The 18431-nt window shown below is 39.9% G+C and overlaps 1 protein-coding gene across 1 annotated transcript in view; it reads right to left on the bottom strand.

The window, feature by feature from the left end:
• TNN (tenascin N) overlaps positions 1 to 17960 on the bottom strand; it is a 71095-nt gene extending 53135 nt beyond the window's left edge. The window contains exons 1-5 of the mRNA XM_044674888.1: positions 17549 to 17960; positions 13404 to 13778; positions 12778 to 13041; positions 5363 to 5548; positions 4335 to 4424 (exon numbers count right to left, since the gene is read on the bottom strand). Coding sequence (XP_044530823.1) covers positions 4335 to 4424; positions 5363 to 5548; positions 12778 to 13041; positions 13404 to 13778; positions 17549 to 17960 — 1327 coding nt within the window. The remainder of the gene's footprint in view (positions 1 to 4334; positions 4425 to 5362; positions 5549 to 12777; positions 13042 to 13403; positions 13779 to 17548) is intronic.
• Between the last annotated feature and the right edge of the window lie 471 nt (positions 17961 to 18431).

Raw genomic sequence — 18431 nt, 5'->3', positions numbered from 1 at the left:
AGAATAGCAGAGAATGGCAGAGAATAGCTCAAGTATCACTTTTCTATTCTTGGACACTATCTATGCCTTTCTTGATGTACACTGGAATAATAGTTTGGGGTGTTTTGATTTTAGCTGACATATCATTGTCATCATATTGAAATTCTAGTCCACTAACATCCCTGACCCTGCATCATTTCCACTAGCTAGTAGTAGTATAGAGCCATTTATCTATCATACTATTCTTGTGGAATGGATTTTTTAATCCAAGTAAAAGAACTTCATCACTTGCTTTTTTTTGGAGATGTGATATGCCCCTGTACCCTTTTTAATACAACATGAGATCTCTACTTTGGCCTAAACCAAGGTTTGGCAACCTAGATAACATATTACCAAAGAAGGTCATGGGAGATGACCAAAGTAGGTTCTAAAAAAGACTTCCTTCTTGGTGCCTCTTCAGGTCAACATTTAACCTCTTGCCTACCTATCCTATATTCTTCCTTGATTTAAGAGATTTGAATGAAACTTTCCTAAGGTATCAAATAGTAAGATATTAACTGATAAAGCTTAAAGTATAATGACTTCTTTAAAACATTTGGTTTGTAAAAGAGAGCCTTTAAAAAACAAACGAATATTCCTTAGCCTTATCAATGAATAAATAAAAACTTGGTGAGTGTTTCTGAAAGGTTGCCAACCCCTGACCTAGAGAAATAAGAAGCAAAAGTAAACTACATCTGTGTCTGCCTTACTAAAGGAATTCTAATATAAGGTGTAACCAACTTAGTTAACAGGAAAGGATCAAGGATTGGCACATTTTTATCTCAAACTTTCCAGAAGACCAAGAAGAAAGAATAATGCCATCTAATCACAGAATCATCCAATAAGGAAATACAGTTTATTTTTATGTTAGAAATTGAATAAGGCTGATTTAATGTCAAAGTCATTATCATCCTCTCTTCCTACATGAAAGTGTAAGAAAGGACAAAGATTTGAAATCCTGATACAATACAAATAAGTCATTGGGATAAGAGACTCATTAATTTATGTACTCTTTCCTTATACTAAGTTATTGGAAACCTCAGGCATATATTTTAGGTACTATGAATTTTGATACCTTATGGGGATTATCTGTCTGAACATGAATCTCAGCCAATTTGGTCTGATTGAAATATTCTAAAGTCTACCCAAAGTAAGAGTTGTCAATACTAAGTTGCTGATAAAGCCAGGGCAGACTCATAAGAACCAAAGTGGTGGTTCTGGTATATTATCAGAGATTAAGATAGAATTACAACTTTCCATCTGGCAATGAGGAGTCATGCTATCATTGTATCTCCCTTACAAAATGCTTAGAGATTCCAAAAGTTTAAAAAGAAAAAAAAGTGATCTTTGATTTTTTCCCCATCATATTTCAGCTTTGAAGAACTCAAAATGGCAGCTTCTTTTGAGTAAGTGGTAGTAATTTAATGGGAGGTTTTAGTCAGAGATCATATGAATGTGAATGCTCTATAAGTGAATCCTCAAGAAAAAGTCACAGTAATAGTATCAGTGACCAAGAATTGATTGTTTCTAAGCTTCTGAGGGAGAAATTTCACCAAGCAGAAAACTGGTCTGCCTTTTCTCTTGCAGCTTTGAAGACTGGCCTGGTTCTGAATCTTGGTCTCATTTTCTGCAGACAGATGCCAAATTCTCCCCTAATGAGTGTCAACTGTCAATCAAATCCTTCCCTTTCATACACTTGCTTTAACTAGTAATTCGAATGGAAAAGATACCTGAACCACAGTTCATTTGCTTTCTTGTTCTTACATATGCTACTTCTGAATTCTAATGTATGTCCACTTCCTAGTCTGAGGGCAAAGGATGACAAAAATTTACAGAAAACTGATTTTTCATATTAAGGGAAATTAATTGAATTAGTATTAATTAATGGTTGTACTGAATTTGTGGCTTTCTTCTCAAATCCATTTTCATTTTTTTAATTATGTAAATGAAAAATGTAATCCCAGTTTGTTTTGAATCCAATTATCTTTGCCATGCTTTTGATAGCTAGTTCCTTCCAGTTTTGTTATTCAACAGAAAGTCAATTGAATAAATATTAGCGAAGCACTTCCTGTGAATATAGCACTGTACTAAGCAATAGAGGGAGTACAAAGATGAATGAAATATGAACCCTAGTTATGAGGATCTTACAGTTTTATTACAAAAACATAACTCGAAAAGTGAAATAGAAAAAGACAGTGTGTAGTTAATGCTCTGGGAATTCTGATCACTGTGGGTAGGAACAGCTTGAGAATGCTTCATGGAGTAAGTAGAATGTGACCTAAGCTTTGTAGGTGGATAGTATTGGGATATGGAAGCTCTCCAGGTCAGAAGAACAACTTGAGAAAAAAATGAACAAATCATGTCTGACAGTGAAAAAAAAACAGCTTGACTATGGGAGATAAATCTGGAAAGGGATGGAGGGGCCAGATTATGAAAAGAGTTGAATAAAGTAATGGAGCATGGGAAATGACATGATGACTTAAGAGTACTCTTTAGGGAAGATTTATCTGGCAGCAAAGTGTAAATAGGCTGCAGAATATTTCTAATGATGACTTCTACACAAGTGTGGCATAAAAGCTATCTCTCATCCAATGCAGGTATGACTGGAAAAAGGAAGATGTTATATCTTCTATCTTCTACTAGTTGTATAGTGAAAGCAAGTCAAAATAATTAGACAACCTGAGCATTATGTGGGTATTCAAGAATTTGAGGGAAAACTCCACTACATTCGATAGATCCTCCATGATTGGATATGGACAGGAATCATGGACGATGAAAAGGTATAGAAGTATTCCCACATTGATTAGATCATGGATCCATGGAAATATCAAAATGGATCAGAATGGGGAAAGGTTATAAGAAAAGTACAAACACCTTGCCAGCTTATTAAAATAGCTCACCAACCAAACCCCAATCCAAATTTGATATTGCATTTGCAGTAGCTCTTAAACAAATAAATGAAAAGTTAAAAAAGCATTCTTTACTATGGCTTTTTATTAAGTGGCATACGTCCCACAAGTACAGTCAAGGAAGTAGCTATAGCATCACTGAATTCTAACCTTATATTGTACCCTAGTCTTAGTGGTCAAAAGTAGTTATTGTAAGGTAAAACTGACCAGAACTAAAAAGAGAGCTTTCTCAGAGAAAGGTTTTTCACTAGAATAGTCTCTTCTTTCTTTGTGCCTTGTGACAGATTCATCTCAATCTAATAGCACTATATGACATCAGAATGTTTAAATGTCTTTCAAATAATAATGATGAAAGTGCCATTTAGTAATCATGCCAACTTTCATGCCCTGGGCCCATTGCTTTCCATATTTTCTCACTTAATTTCAGTTGACATTAAACATTTAGAGCTATTCTCTAAAACTATGACACTTTGGTTACTTTGGTTAATGGATAAGCAGGACAAGATCCTGGCAGCTTTCACAATGTGTGTCCTCATTCTTCTCCTAGCAAATTTCTCTTTCCTCTCAACCATCAATTTCTGGTATAAGGAATCAGAGTCAGTTGTAGGTGGATAAAATCATAACGCATAGAGAAGCAGTGAAGAGTAAAATCAGTTTAGAGAAAACTTGACAAGACACTCAACAAAACAAAGGAATCCTGGGAACAATAAAGGCAGAAAGTGGACAGAAGGTAAAATAAAAGAAAATGGAAGATTTTTGTAAAGATAACTCTAACAAACTGTTTTCACCATCAAGGACAGTGTAACCCTGCTTAGACTCTTAACATCACATTCCCAAATGTGCTTTTCACAGAGAAAGAAATGGCACTAAAGAGAACAAAAATGGCAAAATCCACTAGGCTAGCCCAAATGTATAGAGAGAAAGTCTGATGGAGGTAGCATAATGTGAAAATATCTGAAGAAAAGGATGATACTTTAAGCACAAGAGAAAAAAATCTCAGATCAAAAAAATGATAACTAAAAAAAATCAACAAATATTAACCTATATGTCCACTCTCCCACCTATACAAAATATTTATGGTTATCATCTATACCCAAATCCATTTTTGAGGAAGGTATTATTGGTAGGGAACAAGCAAATTTTTTCAAGTGGTATTTACTTTTTCTCCAAGACCTCTAGCACTAACAGGAGTTGGTCCAACCATAAAATTCTTCACTAAAACCATTTACCTCCCTCCACCCACACCCAAATAGATTTCTGTACAGAAAAGGAATATGTCTGCCCATAAACTTGTCCTTCCCTATCTCACACAGAATTTTTATCTGAAGAGAAGAGATAATAACCAAAAGGAACATTGTAGGGAGAGGTGGAATTCAAATCTGAGAATACATCCAACGAAGTCCTTACCAGTCATGCCATTCAAGGAAATTGGTTTTCCTTCTAGCCCACCTCTCATGGGTACCACAGTGATCTTATACTCAGTCCCAGGCTGCAGACCTAGAAAGGCAAAATGGTTTCATTCAATGTAGCATTCCTAACTCTCCGGCCAGAAGTTCCAGAGGTTGTCCAGGTTTCCTTTGGTCCAACAGCAAATGAGATGCCAGGCTCCCTCTTGGAATACATATCTAAAAAGCACGTAAAGAGCCGACCCTAATGCAGACTTGCCCAAAAGAATCTCTTTATTTAGTGGCCTGCCATTCAATGGATATACAGTCACAGGAGTAATGCTACTTTGCTGACAGAATAAAGCTGATTAGATTTTCTCCCTTTATGGGGAAAAATGAGAGTGAGAACTCAACTCTTGCTTCCTGATTTGATCTGTGGTCATAAGTGGCTTTCTGGTAACTGAAAAACACTCTCTCTGAAAGGGTCTTCACTCTCAGCCTCTCGGCACAGTAATCAGCCCAGGACTTTGAAAGGCTATTTAGCTACTCGGGTAGTTCAACTGTCAATAATTCCTAGGATGGAAAGTCAGACCCAATTGATTACATCCGCACATGTGCACATGCATGCGCGCACATACACACACACACACACTCATATGAAAGGCTTTCTTGTCAGCAATCAGATCCATTTTCCAGTTAGCACCTGCCAGAATTAGATCACCTCAGACCTCATCCTCCCCTGAAACAATTTAAGCAGGTTGATATGAAAGAAGGCAGACATCAGTAGAATACTGGGGCAGGATCTGAGAGCCAGAGATTTTCTCCTGGTCAAATTTATCATGTCTAAGGAATTCAGGGATGAAGTTTCAGGTGTATCTGGTACTCTCTGAGTGGCACCTGAGTTACTGAGAAATAGATTTCCCAGAGTTCCTTTTCTCATTCTCAGAAACACCACTGCCCTCTTCTCCCACAGTTCCCTTAGTCTTTGCACTGGACATCACCCCCCCATACTGAATTTAGGTTCCATAAGCAATTCAAAATTCTTCTTACCCGTGATGTCATATCTGCTCTTGGGGTCATTGCTCTTGGGAACGGTCACCTCCTCCACCTCCTGCCCTTGCAAGCTGCCGTACCTGAGTTTGTAATAATCAACCTCCACGGGAGGATTCTCCCATTCCACATCCAGGGAGTTCTCTGTCTCATCAGTCACCCAAGCAGTGCCAATCACAGACATGTCTAGGGTGGAAGTGGAGAAAAGGAGAAAAAATGAAAAGGAAATAAGATGAAGGGAGCAGTTCTCCTAGGCTCCTCCTTGCTTTATATGTTGAGTCATGAACACTACCTCTCTGACAACCTTGCAACAAAGATCTTGAAGATGAACATGTTAATCAGACATAAGAATTTGGGGTTAGACCCTCCCCTCTTTCCTGTTCTCCCTCCCACTCCCTTATCACCCCCATCCTATTCTCATACCAATAAACTCTTGGAATCCTCAACTTTCTCCATACCCATTATGCAAGACAGCCTTCCAAGACTTATGATCAAGGAACAAAGGCTGATACGAAGTACTTAGACAGTGGCCAGATTTCCTTGCACTTATATATTTGTTTCTGTCTCTGCTTTTAGAGACCTGGCTATAGGACATGAAGTCCATGAACCTGGATAAAGAAGTTTAAGAATTAGCCTGCTAGGGCAGCTGGGTGGCTCAGCAGATAAAGAGCCATGCCTGGAGAAAGGAGGTCCTGGATTCAAATCTGACCTCAGATACTTCCTAGCTATGTGACCCTAGGAGAATCACAACGCCCATTGTCTAGCCCTTGCTGCTCTTCTGCCTTAGAACCAATTCACAGTATTGATTTTAAGACAGAAGGTAACGGTTTAAAAACCCTAGGGAAGTCTAAGACATTTCTTATATAGCAACCTGACCACATAGTTCCTCAGCTTGTTCAATTCCATTGGCGTCTTCCACTCTATTTCACCCACCATAATCAATCAATCAACTTTTATTAAGTCCAAATGCCAGGTCCTGTACTAGATTCCAAGAACACAAAAGATAAAAATAAAACAACGTTTGTCCTCAAGGAGCTTATATTCTATCAGGAGAAATAAAATAAAATGTAGTCATGAAAGTATTTGTGAAATACATACAACATAAATCCAAGATCAATGGGGAGGGACACTAGCAGCTGAGAGAATCAAGAAGGTAAAGAGTAAATGTACTCTGAGCATGCAGGATGCATGTAACCATCCTCTACCTGGAATCCCTAATTCCTTGTCCTCTTCTCAACCCTTTCGTGTGGAGGTTTCTAAAGGTTCTATGTAGGTACAGAGTTAAATCGCAGATGTCTCTACTCCTAAGACTGTCTGGTCCTTCAGACCCAGAATATTCAATATTCAAAAAATACTCTTTTTCTACAACTTCCTGTTCTCTTGCTCTCTTATAAACTTTAAATTCATTCTATGCCCTCATCCTCACCTTTAGTCCCTTGTCCCATCCCTTGCTAGTCTGAATAATCAAATTTCCCTGTTCCTTCTCAAGGAATGCTAAGTGTCACCAGAGGAAGTCATAAAATTGAGCTGATTTCACCCTCTATAAACTTATGGTATATAGCTTCAATTGGCTTCTCACTGTGGCTCAACAATCCTTCAATTCTACCCTTATTGACTCATTTCATGCCCCACAGATACTGTGCCAATTACCTTCTTTCCCTCACGAATACAGCCTAGCACTTACTACACAGATAATTTAGCCTTCTGCTTGCTTTACTAAGAAGATTAAAGCAATTTCATATGAACTCCCTCTGTGTCCCACCTCCTACAGTCCTAAGCATTTCTCAATATGATCGCCCGTTCCCTCTTCCTCCTCTCTCTTCCCTATCTCATTCTTTATTATCTCCTCCAAAAATATTCCCCAGGAATCATCTTTCATTTTTCTTCCACTGGCTCTTTCCCATCTCTCTACAAAAACACTCATCTCACTATAATCTTAAAATAGATTATGTACTCATCTATTCCATCTAGCTACCACCCCATCTCTTCTTCCTCTTTACTGCTAAGTTTATTAAAATATTGTATGTACCCCACTTCCTCACTCCCTATTTCACAAACCCTTGTTCTGCTCCCACCACTCTGGTGTAAATATTGTACCAAGGGGGCAGATGGGTAGCTCAGTGGATTGAGAATCAGGCCTAGAGATGGGAGGTGCTAGGTTCAAATCTGGCCTCAGACACTTCCCAGCTGTGTGACCCTGAGCAAGTCACTTGACCCCCATTGCCTACCTTTACCACTCTTCTAACTAGGAGCCAATACACAGAAGTTAAGGGTTTAAAATAAAATTTTTTTTAAAATATTGTACCAAAAATCACTCGATTTTATTGCCTGTGTAACAACTTTCCTGGGCCCCCACTTTCTCATTTATATATAACGGAGTTTTGGGGCCATGTCCAGATAACCTAACATAAGGGCATCCTTAAGAGGGCTTGCCTGAGGATGTGCAGATTTCTTATATAAGGAGTTGGGGGAAGGAGGGGAAGCAAGGTGGCTCAGTGGCTAGAGAGTCAATCCTGCAGTCAGGAGGTTTTAGATTCAAATGTGACTTCAGACACTTCCAAGCTGTGTGACCCTAGGCAAGTCACTTAATCTCAATTGCCTAGCTTTTATTGCTTCTTACTATGGTTCTCAGAACCAATAATTAGTGTCAATTCTAAGGCAGAAGATAAGGGTTTAAATAAATGAATGAATGTGTGTGTGTGTGTGTGTGTGTGTGTGTGTGTATGAAAGTGGAGCAGCTAGGTAGCTCAGTGGATTGAGAACCAGGTCTAGAGATGGGGGGTCCTAGGTTCAAATCTGGCCTCAGACACTTCCCAGAGAATTTTGAAGAGAATGGATGAAATAGAAGCAGAAGGTATAAGTGGTTTTTTTCAAAGAGTTTAGCTGAGAAAGGAAGGATAGATATAGAATGATAGCTAGCAGGCATGGTTCAAATCTGGCCTCAGATACCTCCTAGCTGTGTGACCCTGGGCAAGTCATTTAACCCCCATTGCCTAGCTCTTACTTTTCTTCTGCCTTAGGAACAATACACAGTATTGATTCTAAAATAGAAGGTAAGGGTTTTAAGAAAAATAAAATTAAAAAAAAGAATATAAAGGCATCTTAAGTCCAAAAAAGTTCAGTAAATCCTGCGGGAGGTGATTCTCAATGAGGAAATTCCTTCTACAAATGGCAGATTTGTACCTTCTCTGACTTTGATCATATAGTCAATATGAGTCAGTGACAGGATTTGAACCCAGGTCTTGTCTCTGAGGCTATCCTTAATAATATACTGCCTGCTTAGATTAATGAAGGACTTTAAAAACCAAATAGAAGAATTTTTATTTTATCCTACAGGGAAAAACTTCTTGAATAGAATAGTCAAGTAGTCGGGATTGTGTTTTAGGATTATCATTCTGACAGCTATGTGGAGGCTGGATTGAAGAGTGGAGAGACTGGAGGCTGAAAGAGCAATTAGAAGGCTGTTACTATAGCACAGGCTAGAGATAATGAACACTTAAACTGAGATGGTAGCTGAGGGATTGGAGGGAAGGAGATGGATGCCAGATAGACAAGATTTGACTAGAGGTGGGAGTGAAGAAGAGGGAAGAAAGAGATAAAAAATTCAGCAGAGATGAGGAAAATATATAACCTCTTCCCTTCTTTACATGGTAGGAGCTTGTGGGTTTGGAACATGACATGCATGTGCTGTCAAAACCAGTCACTTTTGCTGAACTACTTTTTCCCCCCTTTTTCTGTGATTGTTCATTATTACATGGGATGGTTCGCCAAGTTATGAGTAGAGAGAAGAATATATTTAGAAATTAATGTGATATAAAAACAAAAGGTACAAATAATTTTTTAATAAAAGTTTTACCTTAGAGATTTGACCTAGGAGAAACAAAACTGGAGAAGATTCCAGGGAAGATGAATGGGAAAAGTTATGAAAGAAGGATAGGTTTGGAGAAACTGGGGTGATTTTTCAAACTGAATAGCAGGAACTTAATAATCACATTCAAAAATATTTTAGAGAAAGTGACTCCCAGCCAAGTTCTCCCTGAGGACAAAACCAGAGAAAATAGGTTTAACTTGAATCAGGAAAGATATGAAGACAAACTTTATGGTTATGGGATTTTATGAGTTTTTGGAGCATGGGAGATTACTTAAATATTCTTCCTTTTAAGATCTTTCAGAAATAGATTGCTACTCATTAGTCTCAAGTGGTCAAAGTGCTGCCTACTCTGCTTGAAACCAAGGATATCCACCAGGCAGTTTTAAGATGTTCTTTAATAACTCCTAAACAAAACACTTTGTTATCTTCTAACTATTTGAAAGTAAGGCATAATAAGTGCACTTGCCCCTTCATTTGGACTTACTTCGAGGTTGACTAACCTTTCTCACATTCAGTTTCCTCATCTGTAAAATGGGTATAATAATAATACCTACCTTCCAGGACTGTTGCAAGAATCGCATAAGATAACTTTAGCGGAAGTTTGGTAGTACAGTAGATAGAATGCCATGCCTGGAGTTGGGAAGACCTGGGTTCAAATTGGCCTCAGACATTTCCTAGCTGTGTGACCCTGGACAAGTCACTTAATCCCAATAGTCTAGCCTTTACCACTCTTCAGTCTTAGAATCAATACCCAAGAAAGACATAAAGGATTTTTTTAAAAGAGCTTAATGCAAGCTATTATCATTAATCCTTCTTCAGTCTTTCTTCTCTTTAGTCCATTTTCCATATGATTACTAAAGTGATATTTAGAATTGTTAGGGACTTCAGAAGTCATCTAGTCCAACAATCTCATCTTCCAAATGAAGAAGCTGAAGTGAGTGGAGAATGAATGACTTGCCTAAGGTCATACAAGGAATAAGCAGAAGAGGTAGGATCTGAATCCAGAGCCTCTGACAGCACAGACAGTTCTTCTTTTATTATACCACAGATTGAGCTAGGTAGCTCAGTGGATAGAGCACTGAGATGGCAGTCAGCAAGACCTGAGTTCAAATCTGGCTTCAGACACTCATTAGTTGTATGTCCCTGGGAAGTTAATTTAATCCTGTTTGCTTTACTCCACTGGAAAAGGAAATGGCACACTGCATCAGTATCTTTGCCAAAAAACCAGATGGACAGTTTGGTCCACTGAACAACAGCTTATTGTTCAACATTTTAAAGTCCTTTAGAACCTGGGTCTAACCTACCTCTTACTCAGTCTTATTTATTATTAATTTATTATATTGCAAATGTATTATTACTCATTTATTAAAAATTACTCCTTTTCAAGTGTTCTATGGTCTAACTTGGACTTTTTGCTGTTCCTCTCATATGACATCCCATCTTCTATCTCCTTGCCTCTGTTCAAACTGTCTCTCGTGCCAGGAACACAATACTTCTCTTCTGCTTCTTAGAACTCCTGGTTTAATTTCAGGGCTCGGCTCCAGTACAGTAAAAGGTCTTTGCTGATCTTTCCAGATATTAGTACTTTTCCCTTGATTATTGTATACACAAATGTGTGTGTCTAGATACATATATGTAAGCATATCTATTTATCAGTTGTTCAGTCATTTTTTAACTATGTCCGACTCTTCATGACCCCATCTGGGGTTTTCTTAGCAAAGATGCTGGAGTGGTTTGCCATTTCCTTCTCCAGCTCATTTTACAGATGAGAAAACTGGGGCAAAAGGGGTTAAGTGACTTGTCCAAGGTCACATAGCTCATGAGTGTCTACAGCTAAATTTGAATTCAGGAAGATCCATCTTCCTGACTCCTGATCCAGTACTGTATCCACTGCAACATCTCCAATACAACATAAACTCTTTGTAGTCAGAAATGGTTTCATCTTTCCCTTTTGTGTCCCCAGCACTTATCATAGCTCTTATCACATAGTAGGGGCTTCAAAAATGCTTATCAGTCTATAGATTGCCAACTGGGGAGAATTGCCACCCTTGAATCCCCACTTCTCTTCCTAGTAAAGTATAATAACAGAAATGCATAAATTCTACCACTGGGGTTGCCAAGTTATTCAATGCTTATTTTCTCTTTTCCCCCTTGAAGTAAGATTGGACGGCACCAGAATTCCTATTAGGATGCTTCACGGAGTCTTGAACAACGACCCTGTAGAACTCTGCCAGCCAGCAAAGCCTATGCTTGGGCAAGTCCTAGCCAAATTGGACAGGTTTGGGGCATTGGCCTAGCAACGGACTGCACCGGGACTGATGTAGTTAAGTCTATTAAGGTATGTAAGGACCAATCTAGTTAAATCTGGAGAAGGCTGGTCACTAGATGATGAATTTTTCACTCTCAGCAACTCATGAAGACTACTGAGGTCAATTAAGGTTGTTCCTTGTAGGCAGTGCCTGCCTTGGTTGCCTTTACAAATCCTTGAAATAAATCAAATTAGGCAGCATTTAAGTTTTCTTCCTAACAGTGCCATTCAGTGCAGTACCATTAGGGTGGTACTGCATGAACTTCAAATCTAGGTGCAACTCAGATACTACGTGGGCTCTCCAACACCAAACCTAGGAGGTTGGGTCACAACTGAGACAGATCCAAGAAGGCCACTATCACCCAAGGAATTAAGGGCAGAGGGTCAGGGGTTTGGGATTCCAGGATCCCTTGGAGATCTCAGGATCCTTTCAGTCAGTTTCACTGGAGGTGGGAAGGTGGTAATTTGTAGGAAATAAATCACACCTTCTTTGCCTTCCCACCATTAAGAGGCTGCAGGTTTCCAAGGTTTACCCAATCTAAAACCTCCCAAGTTAGTGTCAGAAGCTATCAGGGGTCCCTTTCACATTCTGGTGAAGCCTATGGACCCTTCTCAGAATGATGTTTCTAAATGCATAAAATAAGATATGGTAGAATATGAAGGAAACAAATTATCTTGAAAAGCAGTTATCGAAATAGCTTTTTTTTTTAAACCCTTACCTTCTGTCTTGGAGTCAGTACTGTGTATTAGCTCCTAGGTGGAAGATTGGTAAGGGTGGGCAATGGAGGTCAAGCGACTTGCCCAGAGTCACACAGCTGGGAAGTGTCTGAGGTCAGATTTGAACCTAGGACCTCCCGTCTCTAGGCCTGACTCTCAATCCACTGAGCTACCCAGTTGCCCCCATCAAAATAGCTTTTAAAACAAGCTCATGGTCTCCAGGTTAGGAACCCCTACTGAAGAGCTACCTTGGAATTTAGGCACAGGTCAGGGCACTCAGATATCTAAATGTGGGAGCAAGACAATAAAATCTATATTGATCTAAGGGTAATTGATCAGTGCCTGGCACACACCGAGTGTTTAATAAATACTTTATCTATCTATCTGTCTATCTAGCTGGTTCTTACTTTGTTGGCGTCCAACTGATACAAAGATGTGGTTTGGATGATTTTAATTTGGTTTGGGAGTAGGGAACAGAGTTATGGTCTTCTCATGTCCCTGTCGTCCCTAGGATCTTACCTGTAGAGGCCAGCAAATGCTGTGGGCTACTGGAAATCCCCTTTTTCACATTGCGTAAAGTAATAATGTACTTGGTGCTGGGCTGCAGGCCAAGAATCTCATAACTTAGCTCTTCTTTGGGGACCTTAATCTGTTTCATTGAAGTATCCACCCCCATGGGATAGTAGCTGAGCAGGTAATGGTCTACATCCACTTCTGGATCCCAGTTCACTAGCAGAGAGTCCTCAGTGCTCTTGAGGAGCTGCAGATTCTGGGGAGAAGGAACTGGAACAAAAGGAGTGGGAAGAAACAGAGGAAGCCATCAATAGGGATTCATTAAGCAGCTCCCAAGTCCTCAGGACCCTCCTGGAGGCTTTGGAAAAAGAAACAAGAAGGAAACTGAGGAAGACAAGTAATAGGATGACTGAAAAAAGGGAACACAATAGTAAGGATTATGGACAATTCTGGTCACCGCATTTTAAGAACATTGACAAAGTGGAGAGAGGAAGAAGAAGGAAGGAAGGAAGGAAGGAAGGAAGGAAGGAAGGAAGGAAGGAAGGAAGGAAGGAAGGAAGGAAGGAAGGAAGGAAGGAAGGAAGGAAGGAAAAGCTGGAATAGGAGTAGTTTGGAAAGCAGATGCCTCTTACCCTGGGAGCAGTCAAGGCCAGTGAAGCCCTCCTCACAGTAACACTCTCCTGTGTCACAGAAGCCATGACCACTGCAGTCATTGGGGCATCTCTTCTCACTGCAGTCCTCTGATGTAAAATCTTCATAGCACTGGCAAACGCCCCTCACACAGATCCCATTTCCACTGCAGTTCTCTGGGCAAGGCAGGTAGCCACAGTCTTCGCCAATGTAGGGCTCATCACAAATGCATCGGCCATCCACACAACGCCCATGGCCACTGCACCCTGAAGGACAGCTGGGAAGGGAACAGTCTGGGCCTTCCCATCCTTCGTCACACCTGCACCCACAAGTGTCTTGGGTGAAAATTCCGTGACCACTGCAGAGGTTGCTGATACCTGGGCAGAGAAGTACCAGGTGTGGAAAAACAGAAAAGGAGGAAGTTGGGGAACAGAAAAGAGAAAACAAATAATGAGTTGTAAATACCAAGGGAACCCAGAGAATCCTTTACCCTGGAAATCTTTGAGAAATAACATTCTATTTCACATCCTCTCTTCTATCTAGCAACATTGATTCAGGTATGCTTTGGAGCCAGAGATAGGGAGCTAGACTCACCTAAATAATGGTTCATGGTGAGTGATGAGGCAGACAAATGAATTTTTTAGCAGGGCCTGAAACCAGCTTCTTTCAGACTCCCTATAAAACCTATCACCTAGTCCACTTTTCAGTTCTCCAACATTTGATAACACAAACCATCTCATCTCCCTTTTTCTTCTCATTCCAAGTAACAAGCATATGAATTCTCCTGATGTTTCCCTTCCCTGGGATTCTTTTCCCCCTGTAATAATTTATTGCATTTTTCCTAGTTGCATGTAGAAATAATTTTTAACATTTGTTTTCTGATGTTTGCGACCCAAATTCTCTCCTTCTCTCCCTCTCTTCCCCTTTCCCCAAGATAGCAAGTAATCTGATATAGGTTATGCATGTGTTGTCATGCAATGGATATTTCCATATTCATTGAGTTGTAAAAGAAGATACATATATGATTTTTTAGGGGAAGAATGGAATGGTGGACCAGAACTGTGATTTTGTTTGTATGGAGAAATCCGAGTGAGGAAATTCACTCTACTGCAATTCATAGTAATAAAGAATGGAACTCCAAGGCCAGCTCCCTATCTATTACACAATGGTTGCCTCTTATGGTAAATCCATAATACATTATAATAACAATTATAATATCTCACACTCATAAGAGGCAATATGATACACTGGATAGAGAGCCAACCTTAGAATGATGAATACCTGGTTTGGAGTGCCATCTCAGACTGGCTCTCTGAGAAAATGATTTAACCTCCCATTGTTCTAACCAACTCTCTTGAGACCATATATTCCAGAGTTAGTGCTGAGCTGCACCAGGAGGAAGGGAGTTTCCTCATCTGGGTGATCTCTATTCCCTGAAGAAAAAAACATAATTTAACCTTTCTGGTCTTCACATCTCTCATCGATAAAAAAAAATTCAGATAATAATTACTCTGCTTACTTCACAGAATTGTAAGGATCAGATGAGCTAATGCATATGAAGATACTTTTTTTAACCCTTACTTTCTCTTTTAGTAATAGTGCTAAGACAGAAGAGTAAGGGCTAGGCAAATGGAGTAAAGTAACTTGTCCCAGGGTCACAGAACTAGGAAGTATCTAAGGCCGAGTTTGAACCCATGTCTTTGACTCCAGGCCTGGCATTCTATCCAGAGTCACCTTCAAGGAAGGTGGTTCAGACCAACTAGAAGATGGTACAAAACATCCAGTGACTGTATAAAAAAGTGAAAAGAACTCTGGCCCTAGAGACAAAAGGTCTAGATTCAAATCCTATCTCTAATTCCTGTTACCTCTGTATCCATGAAAAAGCTCCTTTCCTTTCCTCTCAATTTCCTCATCCATAAAATGAGAGGGCTAGACTAGATGAACTTGAAGGTCCTTTCCTTCTCTAAATCCCATGATTAACAAGGAATAAATATATCATTTGGAGGAATTATTCAGGTACCAGTTTTTTTTTCCACAGATTTCCATTTTCACTGTGCCTATAGTCAGAGATAAGTAATGGGCAGATTAACAGTGGAAATAAAATCTTGAATCCATAACTATGTATCCTCATCCTTGCCTCCATATTGCAGATAGTCAAGACCTTTATGACCTCTTGTACTCTCGTGTTCTCTTCTGCTTCCTATATTGCCTCCCTTTCTTCCTACAATAAGCTTCCAAAGTGGGCAATGCCCATCTTCCCTTCATTTTGGAATATCTGTGCCCCATGATTATAATGACTCTATATTCATTATATTAGGGATGCTATTAAACCTTTCATTCCACCTCTTAAATAATCAAGATGGATTTTGTTAACTTTCAATCAGAGGAGAATCTAATTAGCACCCCACCAGAAAAATGGATAGACCACATTAGCACAGAGAACAATGATAGGAAGCCAGGCAACCTTGGGACCCAATGACCAAGACATGGCATCTCTCATTACTAAAACCCAGAGCTTGGAACTAAAGGAAAGAAATCCACGTTCTGTGATTCTGGGCTTTAAGCCAAGTACTTAAGCTTTAGGACTCTGAGGAAAAATCAGGAGACTAAAGAGCAGATCTCGGCTGAGGAGGTGATAGGGTGGTGGGTTAGGTGGAGGGTTGGGGAGCTCCTCTAGGAACATAAATACTCAAAGACAGCATGAGTACTGAGTAAGTCACCAAATATAGCCCCTGTCCCCCACTCATTAACTTGTTGGAAAAGTATCTGTGATTTGTCTTAGCTTCTTTGTGATATGGAGAGCCCTGAAGTGTCACTGTTTCCCTCACCTAACTTTGCCCCATCAAGATGCTTCTACTCAGGTTTCTCTCAAACTCCAGGTAGAGTCCAACCAAACTGATATCAAAGGGACATGGGAAGCATTGTAAATAAAGAAGCCAAGGATGAGGGAGCACCAGAGAAAGGTCCTAACTACTAAACCAATTTGGAGGGGGAAGTCCATAGGATACTGGAGAGAAAGCAGCAAAGTCCATTGTAGTCAAGGCAGGGTTGCCCAATAGAAAGAATATTGGACTGGAGTCAGAAAACCTGGGCTTACATCCCAGCTCTGCTGTAGCCTGAGGAAGGTACTTCACCTTTCCAGGTCTCTGCTTCCTCATTTCTAAAATGAGCAGGAAGGATTACATATAATATGGTCCCTTACAGCATTGAGACTTCTAGGCATGCTTTATCTGATGGAAATAAACAGCATTTACATTTTTAGTAAAATGATATGCAAAATGGCATATAATATCTGAGTCAACATTTGGGGCCTTTTTGTTTGTTTTTAATTAAAAAATAGAACTGTATCATTGTTTGTAACTCACACTGTTAACATCTTCCTTGGGGCTAAAACAGAATTTGCAGGGAATAATAATAGCTAACATTTATGTGGCACTTTAAGGTTTGAAAAGTGCCTTACATTTTATATCTCATTTAAATCTTATAACAACCTGTGAGATATGGATATTATCCCCATTTTATAGATGAGAAAATGGGCTAAAAAAAAAAAGGTTAAAAGAGTTGTCAAGGGTTACATGTCTAAAGTAATAATGCAGATCTTCCTATTTCCAAGTCTGACTTTTTCTCCCCTATGTTACATGGCTGTATCAGTTGAAGAATTTTTTTATAATTACTAAACTGGACTTTTTTTTCAATTGGCAAACATTTTTTTCTCCTTCCCATCTTCCCCTCGCTCCAAGAAAACTCTGTAATATTATAAAGCAAAACCAATTCCCACATGGTCCATATCCTAAAATGGAAACACTTTAAAAGATGAAAGAGCTCTAATCAATGCAATGACCTGCCCTGATTCCAGAGGACTAATGAGACCTTCTGATGGGGAGGGCATGAACTAAACATGTAGTTGGATCACTCTTGAATGAAGCCCTTAATAGAGGCTTCAGGGCAATTCCAAAGCTCTGGAACCTGGCCCTCACCTTGCTTCTGTTGTGTATCCCTAAGCTCCTGGATATCCCATGAAGTTACTATCTATGAGGAGAACCAAAGTACCTAAGAGGTCCCAAAAGCAAGGACTAGGAATGTCATAGTCATCATGGGCCATGACCTCCACTGGAACTATGTGTCAGAAGACAAGTCGTGTACTCACCTGGAGCTCCCTGGCAGCACTGCTGGGTACCACACTTGTCTTTCATCTCTGCCATCTCTTCCTCCAGCTTCTTCACTCGAGCCAAAAGCTCCTGGATGCTGCCTGACAATTCACAGTCTCCCTTTGGGGTCTGAAGGCGAATATTGTGCCGGAAAATGATGTTCTGTTCTTCACTAGCCTCCCCAGGGAGAAGCAGCCTTCCCCCATCATCACTGAGTGGTTGAGGGTCAGCCTCCACCTGGATCAAGGAGGACTTTGGTACATCGATCTTGTAGGTGTGACTAAACATAACCTGCTGCTCATGATTGCTGCAGATGGGAGGGTCAGGGGTTGCTGGAGCTGATGCTGCCTGTAGTATGGACCAGAGCAGGAGCCCCAAAGGGAAATAAAATATATGGCAGAAACCCATCATGGGCTTCCTTGGAGCTGAGGGGAGTGGATTCTTCCCAGAGGCCTGTATCCAGAGGAGGAAACAAAAAAGAATGAAAGGACCATAGAGAAGTAGCATTAGAGGCCACTGTGTTCAGTCCCATGCCCACCCCCACTGAGATTTTTACAGATGAGGAAACTGAGGACCAAAGAAATCAATTGATTTGCCCACAGTTACACAGTTAAATGACAAATCTAGAAACCATACTTAGATCAAAACCTCCCCTCCCCAAATCCAAAACTCTTTTCACCAAGCCAGTCCTCATTCATGGATTCAAGAATTTTCATGAAGTTGACAAGAAACATTGGGCCACTGTCTGCTGATAGCTTCCCAGAGCAGGATGTTGAGCCTAGACATCAACTGTTTGCATCTATTGCCATCATGAGACTCATAGCTCTGGGATGTAGTGACCTAGACATTTTTAATTATTTTTTTTATATGCTACATTAAAAT

The sequence above is a fragment of the Gracilinanus agilis genome, chromosome 4, assembly GCF_016433145.1.
Source record: "Gracilinanus agilis isolate LMUSP501 chromosome 4, AgileGrace, whole genome shotgun sequence".
Lineage (NCBI taxonomy): Eukaryota > Metazoa > Chordata > Mammalia > Didelphimorphia > Didelphidae > Gracilinanus > Gracilinanus agilis.
This window is presented reverse-complemented; position numbering and strand designations above follow the sequence as displayed.